Here is a 21,700-nt window from a genome sequence, read left to right on the forward strand (position 1 = left end):
AATTGTACAAAAGAGCATTTATGATTTATCGGGCGATACATATGTATTCGAGATATAGGACAATTTGAGTAATATTTACAATTTTTGAATTGTAAATGGGTCTAAAATATGAAACATTCTACTACATTTCCCCTACTCTGGCGTATAAAGGGTGATACGGTCAAAATTTGGTCAAGGGAAAACGCGTGTAAATCGGTGAAATCGTTTATTTAAAAAATCAAATTAAATTTCTTTTTCAAGTTCAATTAGTATAAAATTCAGGAAAAATACTCAGTTAGGCTTTCGCTTTACCAAATCCGAATTGCCGGGCCTCACGCTTGACACCTGCCATAAGATTTTGTACAGCCACCTTGTCCACCTTCTTCGCCGCAGAAAGCCAGTTTGCTGCTGCTCGTCCTTAGCAGTTTTTTTGGTCTTCTTTAGGTTCCACTTGACAATAGCCCAGTATTTCTCAATTGGGCGGAGCTCTGGCGTGTTGGGAGGGTTCTTGTCCTTGGGAACCACCTGCACGTTGTTGGCGGCGTACCACTCCATGGCCTTTTTACCGTAATGGCAAGATGCCAAATCCGGCCAAAACAGTACGGAACAACCGTGTTTCTTCAGGAAAGGCAGCAGACGTTTATTCAAACACTCTTTCACGTAAATTTCTTGGTTGACAGTCCCGGAAGCTATGAAAATTCTGCTTTTCAAGCCACAGGTACAGATGGCTTGCCAAACCAGATATTTCTTTGCGAACTTTGACAGTTCTATGTGCTTGAAAATATCTGCTACCTTTCCCCTTTCTTTTGCCGTATAAAACTCCTGTCCCGGAAGCTGCTTGCAGTCGGCTTTGACGTAGGTTTCGTCGTCCATTACCACGCAGTCAAACTTCGTCAGCATCGTCGTGCACAGCCTCCGAGATCGCGCTTTGGCCGTCGTATTTTGTTTATCATCGCGATTTGGAGTCACTACCTTCTTGTAAGTTGATAGTCCCGCTCGTTTTTTGGCTCGATGCACGCTTGTAGACGATACACCCAGCTTATTTGCGGCATCTCGGAGAGAGAGGTTAGGGTTTCGCTTGAAACTACTGGCAACTCTCTTTGTCGTCTCAGCGGTCAAACTTCGCAGTCAAACTTCGTCAGCATCGTCGTGTACAGCCTCCGGGATCGCGCTTTGGCCGTCGTATTTTGTTTATCATCGCGATTTGGAGTCACTACCTTCTTGTAAGTTGATAGTCCGGCTCGTTTTTTGGCTCGATGCACGGTTGTAGACGATACACCCAGCTTATTTGCGGCATCTCGGAGATAGAGGTTAGGGTTTCGCTTGAAACTACCGGCAATTCTCTTTGTCGTCTCAGCGGCTTCCGGTTTTCGATTTCCCCCCGATCCAGACTTCCTGGCTGTCGACAAACGTTCCCCAAACACTTTCATTACATTTGTAACGGTTGATTTGACAACCTTTAGCGATTTTGCCAGCTTTGCGTGCGAGTAGCTCGGATTTTCGCGATGTGCGAGCAAAATTTTGATACGCTGCTCTTCTTGCTTGGACGGCATTTTGACAACTGAAGAGTGAATTCCAAAATCAAAATAGGAGCAACATTCTACACACACACACCTTCAAAATGAGGGGTGTTCAGGTTTTTTAAATGCAAAATTGAAAGAAATACGTCAAGTTTATACTGACCAAATTTTGACCGTATCATCCTTTATACATGGGAGCTATATCTAAATATGAACCGATTTTGACCAAATTCGACATGCATAAATAGTTATAACAATAATCCTGCTATCTCAACAAAAAACGTAAATTGGAGAATAATGTTGGCCTCCGTGGTCATATGGGTGTAAATCGGACAAAATATATATATGGGAGCTATATCAAAATCTGAACCGATTTGAACCAAATTTGGCACGCTTAACGATACTATTAAACGTACTCCTTGTGCAAAATTTGAATCAAATCAGGGCAAACCTCTGGCTTTTGAGGCCATATGAGTAAAAATCGGGCGAAAGATATATATGGGAGCTATATCTAAATCTGAACTGATTTTAACCAAATTTAGCACACTGAACGATACTCTTAAACGTACTCCTTGTGCAAAATTTGAAGCAACTCAGGGCAAAACTCTGGCTTTTGAAGCCATATAAGTGCAAATCGGACAAAAGATATATATGGGAGCTATATCAAAATCTGAACCGATTTGAACCAAATTTGGCACGCTTAACGATACTATTAAACATACTCCTTGTGCAAAATTTGAAGCAAATCAGGTCAAACCTCTGGCTTTTTGGGAGCTATATCTAAATCTGAACTGATTTTAACCAAATTTAGCACACTGAACGATACTCTTAAACGTACTCCTTGTGCAAAAGTTGAAGCAAATCAGGACAAAACTCTGACTTTTTTGGACCTATAAGTTCAAATCGGACGAAATATATATATGGGATCTATATCTAAATCTGAACCGATTTGGCTGATATTTTGCATATCTTACGAAAGCCCCAAAATATTTGGCTGCCCGAAATTTTGAGAAAATACGTTGATAAATACGTCAATTATGACCAGATCAGTGATAAATATATATGACAGCTATATCTAAATCTGAACCGATTTTTTTCAAAATCAATAGCGATTGTCTTTGTACCAAAAAACGATCCTATGCCAAATCGGACTTAAACTGCGAGCTGTACTTTGTACACAAAACTACATATACAGACAGACGGACGGACAGACAGACAGACAGATAGACAGACAGACGGACATCGCTAAACCGACTCAGAATTTAATTCTAAGACGATCGGTATACTAAACGATGGGTCTCAGACTTTTCCTTCTTGGTGTTACATACCAATGCACAAACTTATTATACCCTGTACCACAATAGTGGTATACCTTTCACCATACCACCAATTTTAATTTTAATTAATTTTAAGTTTGTATAAAAACTTTTAAATCCTAAACAAGATTAACTTTATCCATAGGTTAGGTTAGGTGGCAGCCCGATGTATCAGGTGGTATCATTGTGATACCACATTGGTGAACTTCTCTCTTATCACTGAGTGCTGCCCGATTCCATGTTAAGCTCAATGACAAGGGACCTCCTTTTTATAGCCGAGTCCGAACCTTGCAGTGAAACCACTTAGAGAAGCTTTGAAACCCTCAGAAATGTCACCAACATTACTGAGGTGGGATAATCCACCGCTGAAAAACATTTTGGTGTTCGGTCGAAGCAGGAATCGAACCCACGACGTTGTGTATGCAAGGCGGGCATGCTAACCATTGCACCACGGTGGATCCCAACTTTATCCATGAGCAGAAAAAAATATCATCAAAATATTTTATTGAAGTTGAAAATGTTTTCAATTAAAAGAAATTATTGATACAATTAACTTTTTAATAAAAGTGGTGGTAATTTTTCAATTTTTAACTAAGAATGTATTTCAAACAATCAAGTTTTAACCAAACTATAACATAAACACTAAGTAATTGAAAATAGTTACGTTTTTAATGAAAAAATTAAATGAGTTTTGCAATCAATATCATTTATATTTTTAATTGATTCAATTAAAAAATTAATTGAAATTTGCTAATGAAATCAATTAATTTTTTAATCAAGTATTTTTTAAATGTCTAATTGAAACCGTGATTACTACTATCATTTTCGTGATTGAAGACATTTCAATTAAAAAATTAATTGGATCAATTAATTTCGTTATTGAATCAGAAAAAAACTATTTTTTGTGTATATGAGGCTACTTTCGCATTAACCTAATCTTGTTCTCAACGCAGATCCTAGTATAGGATTGACTGACATTTAAGCACATTTAATTTACTGGGCCTTTTTATTTTCCATTTTACAAAACCATCATAGCCATCAAACAGACTACAACCCATTATAGATAATGAAGGATATGAGATGTTAGAAAAACAGAGATTTACACTGTTGCTTTTCGTAGCTCCCTTGAATGTGTGTGCTTTTGATTACTATCATTTCCCATCTCCGCATTTCATTCATCCAAACACACACACACTCCAAACACTCTCACCTAAATGGCATCTTTCTCAATGTATTCCCGCCAAGAGATTTTCCCATATTGAGAGCAACATAACAAATTCAATAGGAGACAGCTAGCTGAAGGAAAAATAATTTCCTTCTGATGTCTGTCTACCATCATCATCATCATCAGAAGCAACAGGCTGCCGGGATAAGTTTTTAACATTTTCCATTTCCCATATTGTCATAGCAGATAAACAAAAATGTGTTGTGTTGTGAATGTTTGGGCTATATAATCACGAATCACCCATGTACTCACACGAAGTATTTCATTCATATGTTTATGGAAATTTATATTTGGGTTGCCAATCAAATGCTATTGTCGTGTCACTGGGACCATCTTCTAAAATGCCCATTGCCCCAATCAATATAATGATATTGAATATTTTTCTTTTGAATTAAAAGAAAATAGCAACACTCTAAAATTAAACTTAATACCAACTTTTAGAAAAACTTGCAGTAAAACTATTTCGGCAAAAGCCGACTATCTTAAACCTTTTTTCGGAAGGTTCAAGTGTGGTTTACTTTGGGTTTAGTGAACTACCCGAATTTATTCTGATAATTGGTTGATAGTTTTGCTGCAAGTATAGGATGCTGAATATGGTAATTCCGTGCGTCCATACAACCATCTTGCAGTCTATAGGGCTTTGCCCAAATAAATTTGACAAAATTTTTTTCCTCTGTTGGTTAAGCTACTCTTGTAGTTTAGTCAACGCAACAAATATGATTGAAGTACACACCAACAAGAAAAAAAACAAAACCAAATAAAAATTTGACAAAATCTTCTATAGGAAATAAAATTTTGATGAAATTTTCTATAGAAATAAAATTTTGACAAAATTTTCTATAGAAATAAAATTTTGACAACATTTTTCATAGAAATAAAATTTTGACACAATTTTCTATAGGAAATAAAATTTTGATAAAATATTCTATAGGAAATAAAATTTTGATAAAAATTTCTATAGAAAATAAAATTTTGATAAAATTTTCTATAGAAATAAAAGTAACATTTTGACACAATTTTCTATAGAAATAACATTTTTTCTATAGAAATAAAAGTTTACAAAATAAGATTTTTTTTTTGTAGTTTTTTGGTAAATTTTTCTAGATTATTTTTATATTGTAAAAAATTATAACACTTTCTTGTTCAAGATTTAATTCCATTTTTAGGGTGAGTTGAATTTTTTAAGTTGCTCTGACAAGCAAAAAAAAAAACATGTATAACCTCAAAGATGTAAAGCTTTACGATAAAGTTGTTTCAACACTAGTTTTGCCTACTCCCGCCAAATAAAAGCCAAACCTCGTATAAGTATATACACGCAGAAAGGGAATATGATCACACCAAACATATTTCAAGAGCAAAATGTTATTTTTGACGGAGACATGGAACATGTTTGTCCCAAAAATATCGCCAGAAATAAACATGGTTGCCGCAATCAGATACATAATTTCTGAGAAAATAACATGGTTGCGACAAACATGGGACATGTTCCCAGTCCAAAAAATTCCATATTCCTTCTCTGGGTGTATAACCCCATAAAGGGTGATACGGTCAAAATTTGATCAATATAAACTTGACGTAGTTCTTTCAATTTTGCATTTAAAAAACCTGAACACCCCTCATTTTGAAGGTGTGTGTGTGTAGAATGTTGCTCCTATTTTGATTTTGGAATTCACTCTTCAGTTGTCAAAATGCCGTCCAAGCAAGAAGAGCAGCGTATCAAAATTTTGTTCGCGCATCGCGAAAATCCGAGCTACTCGCACGCAAAGCTGGCAAAATCGCTAAAAGTTGTCAAATCAACCGGTACAAATGTAATTAAAGTGTTTGGGGAACGTTTGTCGACAGCCAGGAAGTCTGGATCGGGGGGAAATCGAAAACCGGAAGCCGCTGAGACGACAAAGAGAGTTGCCGGTAGTTTCAAGCGAAACCCTAACCTCTCTCTCCGAGATGCCGCAAATAAACTGGGTGTATCGTCTACAACCGTGCATCGAGCCAAAAAACGAGCCGGTCGATAGACTTACAAGAAGGTAGTGACTCCATATCGCAATGATAAACAAAATACGACGGCCAAAGCGCGATCCCGGAGGCTGTACACGACGATGCTGACGAAGTTTGACTGCGTGGTAATGGACGATGAAACCTACGTCAAAGCCGACTACAAGCAGCTTCCGGGACAGGAGTTTTATTCGGCAAAAGGAAGGGGAAAGGTAGCAGATATTTTCAAGCACATAAAACAGTCAAAATTCGCAAAGAAATATCTGGTTTGGCAAGCCATCTGTACCTGTGGCTTGAAAAGCAACATTTTCATAGCTTCCGGGACTGTCAAGCAAGAAATTTACGTGAAAGAGTGCTTGAATAAACGTTTCCTTTCCTGAAGAAACACGGATATTCCGTACTGTTTTGGCCGGATTTGGCATCTTGCCATTACGGTAAAAAGGCCATGGAGTGGTACGCCGCCAACAACGTGCAGGTGGTTCCCAAGGACAAGAACCCTCCCAACACGCCAGAGTTCCGCCCAATTGAGAAATACTGGGCTATTGTCAAGCGGAACCTAAAGAAGACCAAAAAACTGCTAAGGACGAGCAGCAGTTCAGGGCAAACTGGCTTTCTGCGGCGAAGAAGGTGGACAAGGTGGCTGTACAAAATCTTATGGCAGGTGTCAAGCGTGAGGCCCGGCAATTCGGATTTGGAAAAGCGAAAGCCTAACTGAATATTTTTCCTGAATTTTATACTAATTGAACTTGAAAAAGAAATTTAATTTGATTTTTTATATAAACGATTTCACCGATTTACACGCGCTTTCCCTTGACCAAATTTTGACCGTATCACCCTTTATGTAGTTTGCCCTTGTCATATATGCGATTATATCTAGTTATATTCAATTATATCTCATCATATCTGGAAAGATTCAAAGGGACCAATTTTGAAATCTAATCATATCTGAATAGATCCCCTAATTCTTAGACAGGAAATCAATTTTCTTAATTTTTTACTGTTGACAAGTTAAAGATTATTGTATGTTATATTGAATTCTATTTAAAAGTAAAATTTTTCTTTTCACGTTTGGCATTTCTACAAACGGTAAAGTTTTAAGGACTTCATATCTGATTCTCCCATGCATATCCATTATGGTTATGACAAAAAAAATCATCATTTAAGACGTTCAAGAGGACATACACATTTTTATCTTTATTTGTGTTGGATTTAGTGGAAGTCACATGAATGGTTTTGGTTGAATTAACTTTGGAAAGTATTATTTGAAGACTTGCTGGTATCCTGCATATCAACTTACGAATTAACTTAAAAAATTCTTCAAATATTTATAAGGTGGTCGTCATGGTAAGGAATTTCGGTTTACCAAAAGTATATTTACATATTAATCTAAATTTAAAATTGTTTCCCTTTAACAAAGATAAGGCGATTATAAAACTAAATTTAGATATTTTAGGGTTTTAGGGCAACAATGTGTCTAATGAACAAATATAACAAATATAGCATTTATCCTTTGATGTCTCGTTGCTAGGAGTGAATAGTTTATTGACCCTTTAAATATTCTCAAAGGGGTCATCACCGGGCCAAATGTTGAATGTACACGTTTTGTATCTTAAGGAAAATAATTTAATATTTGAGAAAAATATATCTATTTAGACTTCAAAAAAAAAAAAAAACTTGGAAATTGTTCGAAAGGCACAACTTTAAAAGTAATTCCAAAAATGTCCTCTCAAAAATGTGCTTTGTTTTAACTACAGAGGAAGTTCTCTTCCAATAATAATATAGGTTAAAAACAGAGTAAGAATTAATAAAATTGTACAATTTATTTAAATTTCGTCGACAAATATTTGAGGTCAAACGTTTCAGACAAGGGTTCGAATCACGGTTGTCACTCGAGCCAAAAATAGTCTATCAAAATTTGGAGAAAATCTTACCAAAAAGTACCAAACAAAAAAAAATTATTTTTTATGTTAGCCAAAAAGTACCAAACAAAAAAATTTACTTTTTATGTTAGCCTGATACTGATGATACGTCCAAATGCATGATTTTAATTTTTTTTTACAATTAATTATTATTCGAGCTATATGGACAAAGCAGATTAAGGAACTTGAACAATTGAGTCATTTAAATGAAACCCCAGATACAAATCTATAACACGACCCAATAACTCAATTGTTCAAAAAATATATATTATGATTAATTATTAAAAAGATATTGTCAAAATTTTATTTCTATAGAAAATTTTGTCAAAAATTTATTTCTATAGAAAATTTTGTCAAAAGTTTATTTCTTTTTTCAAAATTTTATTTCTATAGAAAATTTTGTTAAAATTTTATTTTTGTAGGAAATTTTATAATTTTTTTCAAAATTTAATTTTAGCAGAAAAATTTTATTTCTATAGAAATTTTTTTCAAAATTTTATTTCTATAGAAAATTTTTTCAAAATTTTATTTCTACAGAAAATTTTGTCAAAATTTTATTTCTATAGAAAATTTTGTCAAAATTTTATTTCCATAGAAAATTTTGTTAAAATTTTATTTTTGTAGGAAATTTTATAATTTTTTCCAAAATTTAATTTTTGCAGAAAATTTTGTAAAAATTTTATTTCTATAGAAATTTTTTTCAAAATTTTATTTTTATAGAAAATTTTTTCAAAATTTTATTTCTATAGAAAATTTTTTCAAAATTTTATTTCTATAGAATTTTTTTTCAACATTTTATTTCTATAGAAAATTTTGTTAAAATTTTATTTTTGTAGGAAATTTTAAAATTTTTTTCAAAATTTTATTTCTATAGAAAAATTTTTCAAAATTTTATTTTTACAGAAAATTTTGTAAAAATTGTATTTCTATAGAAAATTTATTTATCTTTTTTTATTTTTGTAGAAAATTTTATCAAAATTTAAGCTGAAATAAAAGAAAAAAAAAAAACAATAACAATGCTTAAAGAACAAAACCAACAATAACAAAACAAAACGATTGGAAAAAGAAGATGAAGCACGCTCAAAATAAACCCAGCCAACTACACTCAAATCGATGATTTGACAGTGGCATAGGAAAAGAGATATGTTTGTTTTGAATTTATTTCGGCATAAGCCGGCTATCATACAAAACCTTTTTTTGGAAGGTTCAAGTGTAGTTCATTGTTGGGTTTAATGAACTGCCTGAATTTATTCTGATAATTGGTTGATAGTTTTGCACAATGGGCTTTGCCCAAATAAATTTGACAAACATTCTTTTCCTCTGTTGGTTAAGCTACACTTGGAGTTTAGTTAAGCTGAAATAAAAAAAAATATTTCTATAGAAAATTTTGACAAAATTCTGTTTCTATAGAAAATGTTGTTAAAATTTTATTTCTATAGAAAATTTTGTCAAAATTTTTTTCTATAGAAAATTTTGTCAAAAGTTTATTTCTATAATTTTTTTTTCAAAATTTTATTTCTATAGAAAGTTTTGTCAACATTTTATTTCTATAGAAAATTTTGTTAAAATTTTATTTTTGTACGAAATTTTATCAATGTTTTTTTATTTCTGTAGAAAATTTTGTCAAAAGTTTATTTCTATAATTTTTTTTTCAAAATTTTATTTCTATAGAAAATTTTGTCAACATTTTATTTCTATAGAAAATTTTGTTAAAATTTTTTTTCTATAGAAAATTTTGTGAAATTTTATTTCTATAGAAAATTTTGTCACAATTTTATTTCTATAGAAAATTTTGTGAAATTTTATTTCTATAGAAAATCTTGTCACAATTTTATTTCTATAGAAAATTTTGTCAAAATTTTATTTCTATAGAAAATTTTGTAAAAAGTTTATTTCCATAATTTTTTTTTCAAAATTTTATTTTTATAGAAAAATTTATCATCTTTTTTTATTTTTGTAGAAAATTTTATCAAAATTTTATTTCTATAGAAAACGTTGTTAAAATTTTATTTCTATAGAAAATTTTGTTAAAATTTTATTTCTATAGAAAATTTTGTTAAAATTTTATTTCTATAGAACATTTTGTTAAAATTTTATTTCTATAGAAAATTTGGTGAAATTTTATTTCTATAGAAAATTTTGCAAAATTTTATTTCTATAGAAAATTTTGTCACAATTTTATTTCTATAGAAAATTTTGTCAAAATTTTATTTCTATAGAAGATTTTGTCAAAACTTTTTTTTCTATAATTTTTTTTTTTTCAAAATTTTATTTCTATAGAAAATTTTGTCAACATTTTATTTCTATAGAAAATTTTGTTAAAATTTTATTTTTGTAGGAAATTTTATATTTTTTTTTAATTTCTGTAAAAAATTTTTTCAAAATTTTATTTCTATAGAAAAAATTTTAAAATTTTATTTTTACAGAAAATTTTGTAAAAATTTTATTTCTATAGAAAATTTTATCTTTTTTATTTTTGCACAAAATTTTATCAAAATTTTATTTCTATAGAAAATGTTGTTAAATTTTATTTCTATAGAAAATTTTGTTAAAATTTTATTTATATAGAAAATTTTGTTAAAATTTTATTTCTATAGAAAATTTTGTTAAAATTTTATTTCTATAGAAAATTTTGTTAAAATTTTATTTCTATAATTTTTTTTAAATTTTATTTCTATAGAAAATTTTGTCATCTTTTTTCTTATTATTTATCTTATCTTTTTTTATTTTGTAGAAAATTTTATCAAAATTTTATTTCTATAGAAAATTTTGCAAAATTTTATTTCTATAGAAAATTTTGTCACAATTTTATTTCTATAGAAAATTTTGTCAAAATTTTATTTCTACAAAAAATATTGCCAAAAGTTTATTTCTATAAATTTTTTTGTTCAAAATTTTATTTCTATAGAAAATTTTGTTAAAATGTTATTTTTGTAGGAAATTTTATAATTTGTTTTTATTTTTGTAGAAAATTTTTTCAAAATTTTATTTCTATAGAAAAAATTTTTAAAATTTTATTTTTACAGAAAATTTTGTAAAAATTTTATTTCTATAGAAAATTTTATCTTTTTTATTTTTGTAGAAATTTTTGTTAAAATTTTATTTCTATAGAAAATTTTTTTAAAATTTTATTTCTTTTTTATATATTTTTTTTCAAAATTTTATTTTTATAGAAAAATTTATCATCTTTTTTCTTATTATTTATCTTATCTTTTTTTATTTTTGTAAAAAATTTTATCAAAATTTTATTTCTACAGAAAATTTTGACAAAATTTTATTTCTATAGAAAACGTTGTTAAAATTTTATTTCTATAGAAAATTTTGTTAAAATTTTATTTCTATAGAAAATTTTGTGAAATTTTATTTCTATAGAAAATTTTCAAAATTTTATTTCTATAGAAAAATTTTGTCACAATTTTATTTCTATAGAAAAATTTTGTCAAAATTTTATTTCTATAGAAAATTTTGGCAAAAGTTTATTTCTATAATTTTTTTTTTCAAAATTTTATTTCTATAGAAAATTTTGTCAACATTTTATTTCTATAGAAAATTTTGTTAACATTTTATTAATGTAGGAAATTTTATAATTTTTTTTATTTCTGTAGAAAATTTTTTCAAAATTTTATTTCTATAGAAAAAATTTTTAAAATTTTATTTTTACAGAAAATTTTATCAAAATTTGATTTCTATAGAAAATTTTGTTAAAATTTTATTTCTATAGAAAATTTTGTTAAAATTTTATTTCTATAGAAAATTTTGTTAAAATTTTATTTCTATAGAAAATTTTTTTAAAATTTTATTTCTGTAGAAAATTTTGTTAAAATTTTATTTCTATAATTTTTTTTAAATTTTATTTCTATAGAAAATTTTGTCATCTTTTTTCTTATTATTTATCTTATCTTTTTTTACTTTGTAGAAAATTTTATCAAAATTTTATTTCTATAGAAAATTTTGACAAAATTCTATTTCTATAGAAAATTTTGCAAAATTTTATTTCTATAGAAAATTTTGTCACAATTTTATTTCTATAGAAAATTTTGTCAAAATTGTATTTCTATAGAAAATTTTGCCAAAAGTTTATTTCTATAAATTTTTTTGTTCAAAATTTTATTTCTATAAATTTTTTTGTTCAAAATTTTATTTCTATAGAAAATTTTGTCAACATTTTATTTCTATAGACAATTTTGTTAATTTTTTTTTGTAGGAAATTTTATATATTTTTTTTATTTTTGTAGAAATTTTTTTCAAAATTTTATTTCTATAGAAAAAATTTTTTAAATTTTACTTTTACAGAAAATTTTGTAAAAATTTTATTTCTTTAGAAAATTTTATCTTTTTTATTTTTGTAGAAATTTTTGTTAAAATTTTATTTCTATAGAAAATTTTGTTAAAATTTTATTTCTATAGAAAATTTTTTGAAATTTTATTTCTATAGAAAATTTTGCAAAATTTTATTTTTATAGAAAATTTTGTAAAAAGTTTATTTCTATAGAAAATTTTGTCAAAATTTTATTTCTATAGAAAATTTTGTCAACATTTTATTTCTATAGAAAATTTTGACAAAATTTTATTTCTAAAGAAAATTTTGTAAAATTTTTATTTTTATAGAAAATTTTTACAAAATTCTATTTCTACAGAAAATTTTGACAAAATTTTATTTCTTTGAAGAGGAATATTTTACAAAATCTACCAAAGCAACAAGAATTCCACCAATCCACCAAAGAATAAAAAACTACAATTTTGGAAGAATTCTACCAACTGTGGCAACCGTAGTTCTTTTATATTTTTAAGTGCTGCATTTTTTTTATACACAGAAAACAATGCGTTGCTAAACCGACTTTTTTTGTGTATTAATGTGAACAATTATTCGGACGAAAAGTAAGCTTTTTAATTCTGATTTAAATCTCTAATAAGAACTTCGGACAGCCTGACTGAATCTGGTTATACCATAGAAGTTGGCAATTACTATTGGGAGAATGCAATATTTCATGAGCTTCATTGGATTTAGAGCCATGTTTTCTAATATTTTCCTCAATGACTTCCTATTAGCTGGGTCATCTTTATATACCCACTATCACTGTGTTCTAACCATCGTAACAATGGAACATCATATATCTGTATAATAAATTTTTCCTGAAATATCTCAAGATATATTTAAAACCGTACCATTTAATTGAAAAGTTCTTCATTTTAAACAATTCATTAAGACATAATATATTTTACGGCAATGCCTAAGTGTCACATCAATCTTCTACTAAAATAAATTGTCAGCAATTTCAAATGGTATGTTAAAGTACATTTCTAACTTCGTCATCTCGTTTTATTAAAGCTGATGAGAAAGTATGACCGTATATTTATGGCAAAGCAACGACTTCATTATATGTGAAATGATCATTTTGCACGTGCCATTGTCACATTTCATGACCTGTTGACATTCACGTAATAGTCGTTTAAGAAAGTCATCGATTTTTATTGAAAACTTGGAAAGTATTTAAAATAGATGACAGCATCAATAATGGAAATAACTTTGTACGCAAACTTCAATGAACACTGAAGACGATAAATATCTGTTGGAAGTGATATTTCTTTTTTTTTTTTCTAAACTATGTCCAACGGAGCGTATGATTTATGTACTATAATAATTACGTTAATCATACGTACCTGAACGAAGAGATATACTTGAGTTTGGTAGCAGTTGTAGCACATTAAAACTATGTCCAAATTATTACTATATGCATTTTGTCCTCCGGATTTGGTCTTCAACGAACATATACGAGAAAAGTTCACTACCTGTGGTAGTAATAATGGACGGAATAATCTAAGTTAGCCTAAAATATCGGGCTGCCACTATACCTAATCTAACCTCGCTGGTTTCAAGTATATATCAATAGAATAAGAAGGTCATCATCCCAATGAATTTGATAAATAGTCAATTAAAAAATTTAATTGATTAATTTTTTTAATCAAAATAAAAATCTAACGATGTCCGCCTTTCCTTCTGTTTGTTTGTCTGTCTGATGAAATCACGCCTTCAATGCTGCTATCATGGTATTCGGAACATGTTTCGAACATGCTATTCGGAACATGTTTCGACTATACCCTTAAAGAACGATTTTACTTCTTGAGGGCATTGATGCCGCAGTATTGAGGGCAGGGAAGTCTATTTGCTTAAAATCTAAATTCCAGATGTTTTTTAGGTCTATAAAGAGCTGTGAAAAATTTTGACCGATCTCCCTATTTGATTTTTTGGGGGACATTGAAGCCGGAATCTGGAAGTATTTTAGGCTCTTATGAATCTGTGCTAAATTTGGTATAAGGTTAAGTATTTCAGGCTCACTTAGACTATTGAGACCATTGTGATACCACAGTGGTAAACTTCTCTCTTATTACTGAGTGATGCTTTGAGAAGCTTTGAAACATTCAGAAATCTCACCAGCATTACTGAGAGGGGATAATCACCGCTGCAAAACTTTTTGGTGTTCCGTCGAACCCCTGGGGTTGAACCCACGAATCTATGTATGCAAGGCGAGGATGCTAACCATTTTTCCACGGTGGTTCCCATTGGTATAAATTGGTCCAAGCTTTTATATAACACCCATACCAGGTTGGCTGATAAGTCCCCCGTCTGACACATAGATGGCGTCGCTAGTAAATATTATTTTTATATAGTACCAACCTTCAAATGATTCGTGTCAAAATTTAACGTCTGTAAGTCAATTAGTTTGTGAGATAGAGCGTCTTTTGTGAAGCAACTTTTGTTATTGTGAAAAAATGGAAAAAAGGAATTTCGTGTTTTGATAAAATACTGTTTTCTAAAGGGAAAAAATACGATGGAAGCAAAAACTTGGCTTGATAATGAGTTTACGGACTCTGCCCCAGGGAAATCAACAATAATTGATTGGTATGCAAAATTCAAGCGTGGTGAAATGAGCACGGAGGACGGTGAACGCAGTGGACGCCCGAAAGAGGTGGTTACCGACGAAAACATCAAAAAAATCCACAAAATGATTTTGAATGACCGTAAAATGAAGTTGATCGAGATAGCAGAGGCATTAAAGATATCAAAGGAACGTGTTGGTCATATCAGTCATCAATATTTGGATATACGGAAGCTCTGTGCAAAATGGGTGCCGCGCGGGCTCACATTTGACCAAAAACAACAACGTGTTGATGATTCTGAGCGGTGTTTGCAGCTGTTAACTCGTAATACACCCGAGTTTTTCCGTCGATATGTGACAATGGATGAAACTTGGCTCCAGCACTACTCTCCTGAATCCAATCGACAGTCGGCTGAGTGAACAGCGACCGGTGAACCGTCTCCGAAGCGTGGAAAGACTCAAAAGTCCGCTGGCAAAGTAATGGCCTCTGTTTTTAGGGATGCGCATGGAATAATTTTTATCGATTATCTTGAGAAGGGAAAAACCATCAACAGTGACTATTATATGGTGTTATTGGAGCGTTTGAAGGTCGAAATCGCGGCAAAACGGCCCCATATGAAGAAGAAAAAAGTGTTGTTCCACCAAGACAACGCACGATGGCAAAAATTCATGAATTGGGCTTCGAATTGCTTCCCCACCCACCGTATTCTCCAGATCTGGCCCCCAGCGACTTTTTCTTGTTCTCAGACCTCAAAAGGATGCTCGCAGGGAAAAATTTGGCTGTAATGAAGAGGTGATCGCCGAAACTGAGGCCTACTTTGAAGCAAAACCAAAGGAGTACTACCAAAATGGTATCAAAAAATTGGAAGGTCGTTATAATCGTTGTATCGCTCTTGAAGGGAACTATGTTGAATAATAAAAACGAATTTTGACAAAAAAATGTGTTTTTCTTTGTTAGACCGGGGACTTATCAGCCAACCTGTTCTATTCTGGGTCGTGGTGAAATTCTGAGTCGATCTGAGCACGTCCGTCCGTCCGTCTGTCTGTTGAAATCACGCTAACTTCCGAACGAAACAAGCTATCAACTTGAAACTTGGCACAAGTAGTTGTTATTGATGTAAGTCGGATGGTATTGCAAATGGGCCATATCGGACCACTTTTACGTATAGGCCCCATATAAACCGACGCTCAGATTTGGATTGCGGAGCCTCTTGGAGGAGCAAAATTCATCCGATCCGGTTGAAACTTGGTACGTTGTGTAAGTATATGGTCTCTAACAACTATGCAAAATTTGGTTCAAATCGGTCCATAATTATATATAGCCCCTATATAAATCCATCCGCAAATTGGGCTTGTGGAGTCTCTAAGAGAAGCAAATTTCATCCGATCCGGCTGAAATTTAGTACATGGTGTAAGAGAATAGTCTCTAACAACTATGCAAAATTTGGTTCACATCGGTCCATAATTATATATATCCCCCATATAAACCGATCCCCCGATTTGGCTTGCGAAGCCTCTAAGAGAAGCAAATTTCTTCCGATCCGGCTGAAATTTGGTACATGGTGTTAGTATATTGTCTCTAACAACCATGCAAAAATTGGACCACATCGGTCCATAATTATATATTTCCCCCATATAAACCGATCCCCAGATTTGAACTCCGGAGCCCCTTGGAAGAGCAAAATTCACCCGATCCGGTTTAAATTTGGTACGTGGTGAAATTTGGTACATTGCGCTAGTATAGGGCCGCTAACAACCATGCCAAAATTGGTCTATATCGGTCCAAAAGTAATCTACTAAAATTTTATTTCTGTAGTAAATTTTGTCAAAATTTTATTACTATACAATATTTTGTCAAGATTTGATTTTTATAGAAAATTTTATCAAAATTTTTTTGTATTGAAAATTTTGTCAAAATTTTATTGCTGTAGGAAATTTTGTCAAAATTTTATTGCTGTAGAAAATTTTATCAAAATTTTATTTCTATAGAAAATTTTGTCAAACTGAATTATATACGTATTTAATCGGTTTTTTTGTTTTGTTTAATATATACCCCGTATGGACTAACTTACAATTGAGAAGACGGTGTTAAGAAGTTTTAAGATACCTTGCCATCGGCAAGTGTTACCGCAACGCAAGTAATTCGATTGTCGATGACAGTCTTTAGTACAAGTTTCTATGCAATCCATGGTGGAGGGTACATAAGATTCGGCCTGGCCGAACTTAGGGCCGTATATACTTGTTTTTTTTTATTTTTATTTTATATTTTATATCCAAAGGATATATATAACTCCCCACCAAAAAAAAAGTAATTTTCACTACTTTTTTTCTGGTGCAAAATTGGCGCCGAAGCGATGAATTTAATATAGGCTTGTCAGTGGACAGATGTCCACCATTTCAACTGCCGTTGCACTGAATTTGCATCACTTCTTGAGGTTTGATCTGAATTCAGTGTTGTGAATGTGAATCAAAAAATTTTGTGATATTTTGCAAATAAATATTTTTTTTATAACTTTTTTATGAGTTTTAATGCATTCTAACGCTTGTCCGTATTCTTTGACCTCAAATATTTGCAAAAATTCACAATTTTTCTAGAATGGTTTTTGCATTTTTTTCGACAACATTTTAATAATTTGTGCCATTGTATTAATTCTGTTTTTAACCTATTTGAAACAAAGAAAGTTAAAATTACCCGGAAAAATCGAGTTATAAAAACATTTAAAATAAATACATCTTTGGGAGGACATTTTTGGTAGGGCTTTTAAAGTTGTGCCTATAGAGCAACTTCCATTTTTTTGCTGGGTTCTTTATCCCTTTCCGACCGTGTACGCACAATTGTGCGGGTAACTTTAAGTCTCTATAATTTCTTTAATATATGACGTACTGCGATAAGAGCGGCAAAAAAATAATTGTGTATGCTCTCTCTTTGTCTAAGAATGTGAAGAACCGTTATAAATATTTGCTTTTCATATTAATTTTGTAGTTTCAGCAACGTACTTTGCGCATTTGTAAAAATGAGTGGAAGATGTAAGTTTGCAAATATATTAAAATTATTTAAATTGTGGAATATTTCATCAAATAAGTGTTTTCAATAAGAAAACATTTTAAATATTGTATGCAAACAGTAACTTCGTGATTATTTTGTGTTTTTTGATATTTTTACGTCCGGACTTTTACCGGAATTTACCGGACTGCAACAATTGTACGTATCCTGAAAAAACAGGATACAGGATCAAACTGAACAAACTTAATAATTTAAATTGTTCTATGTACACATAAATAACAGAATTCAAAAATTTAGGAAAATCTATCACGTGGATCGGCTATAGGTCGGAAAGGGTTATAGACCGATCTGCCGATTCGACATCTTGGGCCAACATAGACAGCTATTTGTACCTGACATGATATAATTTATTTTGGATGTTTAAATGATACTAAATATCGTTAATATTTTGATTTAGCCCCCATATCAACTGATTAAAATTATCCATTTAGAGCAATAACCATACACTGTATAAATCTACAGAATTAAAATCTGAAATCGTATTTTGCTATTTGCCATAAAGCTTCGGCAGAACTTTAAGACTCTCTAAAGATAAATGAACAATTAAATTCACTTCAAATTCTTTTATGGCCATAATATTTTCAAAAAAAATATAATACGTTTACTAAACTCCGTTAAAATTGAGCTTAAATCTGTATTTATGCTTTTTTCCAGAATCCTTATCAAATAAAGATGACATCTGTTTAACAGAAGAATGTGTCAGAACAGGTAAATGAGAAGCTTCACCCTTTACGTTATTATTGTATTTTTCTAATTAAATGAAATTTTTAGCGGCCCACCTATTATCGGGCATGGATACCAGTGCAAATCCATGTGACAACTTTTTCCAATATGCCTGCGGTACATGGAATAAGATTCATGTTATACCAGAAGATAAAAGTTCTATAAGCACTTTTGAGGTAAGATTTAATATCTACAGAAAAAATACCACTAAAATTTTTCCAATTAAAAATTTAATTCAATTAAAAATTAATTGTTTCAACAAATTTTTAATTAAAACAAAAATTAATTGTATTATTTATTTGTTTAACAGGATAAACTAATTTTTTAATTGACGACTAAATTAAAAATTTAATTTATTGAAATAACTTTTAATTAAAACAAAAATAAATTTATCAATCATTTTTTTTATTAATGGATGGATTCATTTTTAACTGATTAATTGATAATATCATCTTGCAGAAATTTCAATTAAAAATTAAATAATCTGGTGATCGAAAATAAAAAAATATTTGTTTTTGTACATAGAGAAAGTTCGAGAAATTTTTCCAATTAAAGTCTTAATTGAGTTTTAAAAAATATTCAATTAAAAATGTAATTGATTCAAAAAATGTTTTAATTGAAACAAAAATCAATTACAAAAATTAATAGTATCAATTAATTCTTTAATTGGATCAATTAATTTGTTAATTGACTCTCAATTAATTTTTTAATTGATACTATCGTTTCTGTGATTGAAGACATTTCAATTAAAAAATTAATTGGATCAATTTTCGTGATTGAATCAGAAAAATTGATCTAATTAATGTTTTAATTGAAATGTCTTCAATCACAATCAATTCCGTGATCGAATCGGAAAAAAATTTTTTTGTGTGTACACACACAGAAAAAAATATCACCAAAATATTTCCAATTAAAAAGTTAATTGAAGTTGAAATTTTTTTCAATTAATAAATTAATTGATACAATTAACTTTTTAATCAATATAGAAAGATTAAGTTAATAAAGTCAATGATTAAAATTTTTAAAATTTTTAATTAAATAATTAATTGATACAATTAACTTTTTAATCAAATTCGGAAGACTAATTCAGTTAAAAAAGTGCTGATTATTTTTTTAAATTTTTAATTAACACAATCACTTGTTAATCCAAATAAAAACTCTAAGCCAATTCAGAAAGTAATTCAAAATAGTTACCTTTTTTAAATAATAAATATATTGAGTTTTGCAATCAACATCAATTAAATTTTTAATTGAATCAATTAAAAAATTAATTGAAATTTGAAAAATATCACCAATATATTTCCAATTAAAAAGTTAATAGAAGTTGAAATTTTTTTCAATTAATAAATTAATTGATACAATTAACTTTTTAATCAATATAGAAAGATTAAGTTAATAAAGCCAATGATTGACAATTTTAAAATATTTAATTAAAACATTAATTGATACAATTAACTTTTTAATCGAACAAAAGTGATGAAAATTTTCTAAAACTTTTAATTAAAAATTTATTTGAAACAATCAATTGAAAGTCAAACTAAAAACACTAAGCCAATTCAGAAAGCAATTGAAAATAGTTAAATTTTTTAATTAAAAAATTAATTGAGTTTTGAAATCAACATCAATTAAATTTTTAATTGAATCAATTAAAAAATTATTGAAATTTGCTAATGAAATCAATTAATTTTTAATCAAATATTTTTTTTGCCCAATTATAACAGTGATTGATATTATCATTTTCGTGATTGAAGATATTTCAATTAAAAAATTAATTGGATCAATTAATTTCGTGATTGAATCAGAAAAATTTTTTTTGTGTATACGCATAAACAATTTTTCTGATTCAATCACGGAATTAATTGATCCAATTAATTTTTTAATTGAAATGTCTTCAATCACGTTAATGATAGTATCAATCACAGTTTTAATTGGATATTAAAAAAATACGCGATTAAAAAATTAATTAATTTCATTAGCAAATTTCAATTAATTTTTTAATTGGTTCAATTAAAAATTTAATTGATGTTGATTGCAAAACTCAATTCATTTTTTCATTAAAAACTTTTCAATTACTTTCTTAACCGACTAACGGCCATTTTCATGTAGCTCCGTTAGGCTTTAACTGCCAGTTAACAGAAAGTAAATTGCAAATATCTTCTCTCCGGTTAACTTTTACTGAAAATAATTTCAGCGGTTAATGTCCTAACTGTCATATGAAATATATAGGCAAGATCACAGATATGTCGATAGTACGATTTAAAATTTCGTTAGCTAACGTAGCACTAACGGAGCTTCATGAAAGTGGGGATAAGTGTTTTTATTTTTATTAAAAAATGATTGTTTGAAATAATTATGATTCAATTAAAAAATAATAGTTTCAACTAATTTTTAATTTTAACAAAAATTAATTGTATTATTTATTTGCTTAACAGGATAAACTAATTTTTTAATTGACGATTAAATTAAAAATTTAATTTATTGAACTAAATTTTTATTAAAACAAAAATAAATTTATCAATCATTTTTTTATTGGATGGATTCATTTTTAATTGATTAATTGATAATATTATCTTGCAGAAATAATCTGGTGATCGAAAATAAAAAATATTTGTTTCTGTACATAAAAAAAAATTCACGAACATTTTTCCAATTAAAGTCTTAGTTGAGTTTTAAAAAAATTTAATTGATTCAAAAAATGTTTTAATTGAAACGAAAATCAATTACAAAAATTAATAGTATCAATTAATTTGTTAATTGACTCTCAATTAGTTTTTTAATTGATACTATCGTTTCTGTGATTGAAGACATTTCAATTAAACAATTAATTAGATCAATTTGATTGAATCAGAAAAATTGATCCAATTAATGTTTTAATTGAAATGTCTTCAATCACAATCAATTCCGTGATTGAATCGGAAAAAAAGTTTTTTTGTGTGTACACACACAGAAAAAAATATCACCAAAATATTTCCAATTAAAAAGTTAATTGAATTATTAGTTAAAAATTAAGAAATTTTCCATCATTCTTTTTAAGTGACTTAGTCTTACGAATTTGATTAAAAAGTTAATTGTATCAATTAATTT

At 29.2% G+C, this 21,700-nt stretch overlaps 1 protein-coding gene across 4 annotated transcripts in view; it reads left to right on the forward strand.

The window, feature by feature from the left end:
• Positions 1 to 21,700, forward strand: part of Nep1 (M13 family metallopeptidase neprilysin 1) — a 74,662-nt gene that overhangs the window by 43,260 nt on the left and 9,702 nt on the right. For all 4 annotated transcript variants that reach the window (XM_075302191.1, XM_075302189.1, XM_075302190.1 and 1 more), the window contains exons 3-4: positions 18,548 to 18,601; positions 18,665 to 18,792. In XM_075302191.1, the coding sequence (XP_075158306.1) occupies positions 18,548 to 18,601; positions 18,665 to 18,792 (182 nt within the window). The remainder of the gene's footprint in view (positions 1 to 18,547; positions 18,602 to 18,664; positions 18,793 to 21,700) is intronic.

The sequence above is a fragment of the Haematobia irritans genome, chromosome 3 (assembly GCF_050003625.1).
Source record: "Haematobia irritans isolate KBUSLIRL chromosome 3, ASM5000362v1, whole genome shotgun sequence".
NCBI lineage: Eukaryota > Metazoa > Arthropoda > Insecta > Diptera > Muscidae > Haematobia > Haematobia irritans.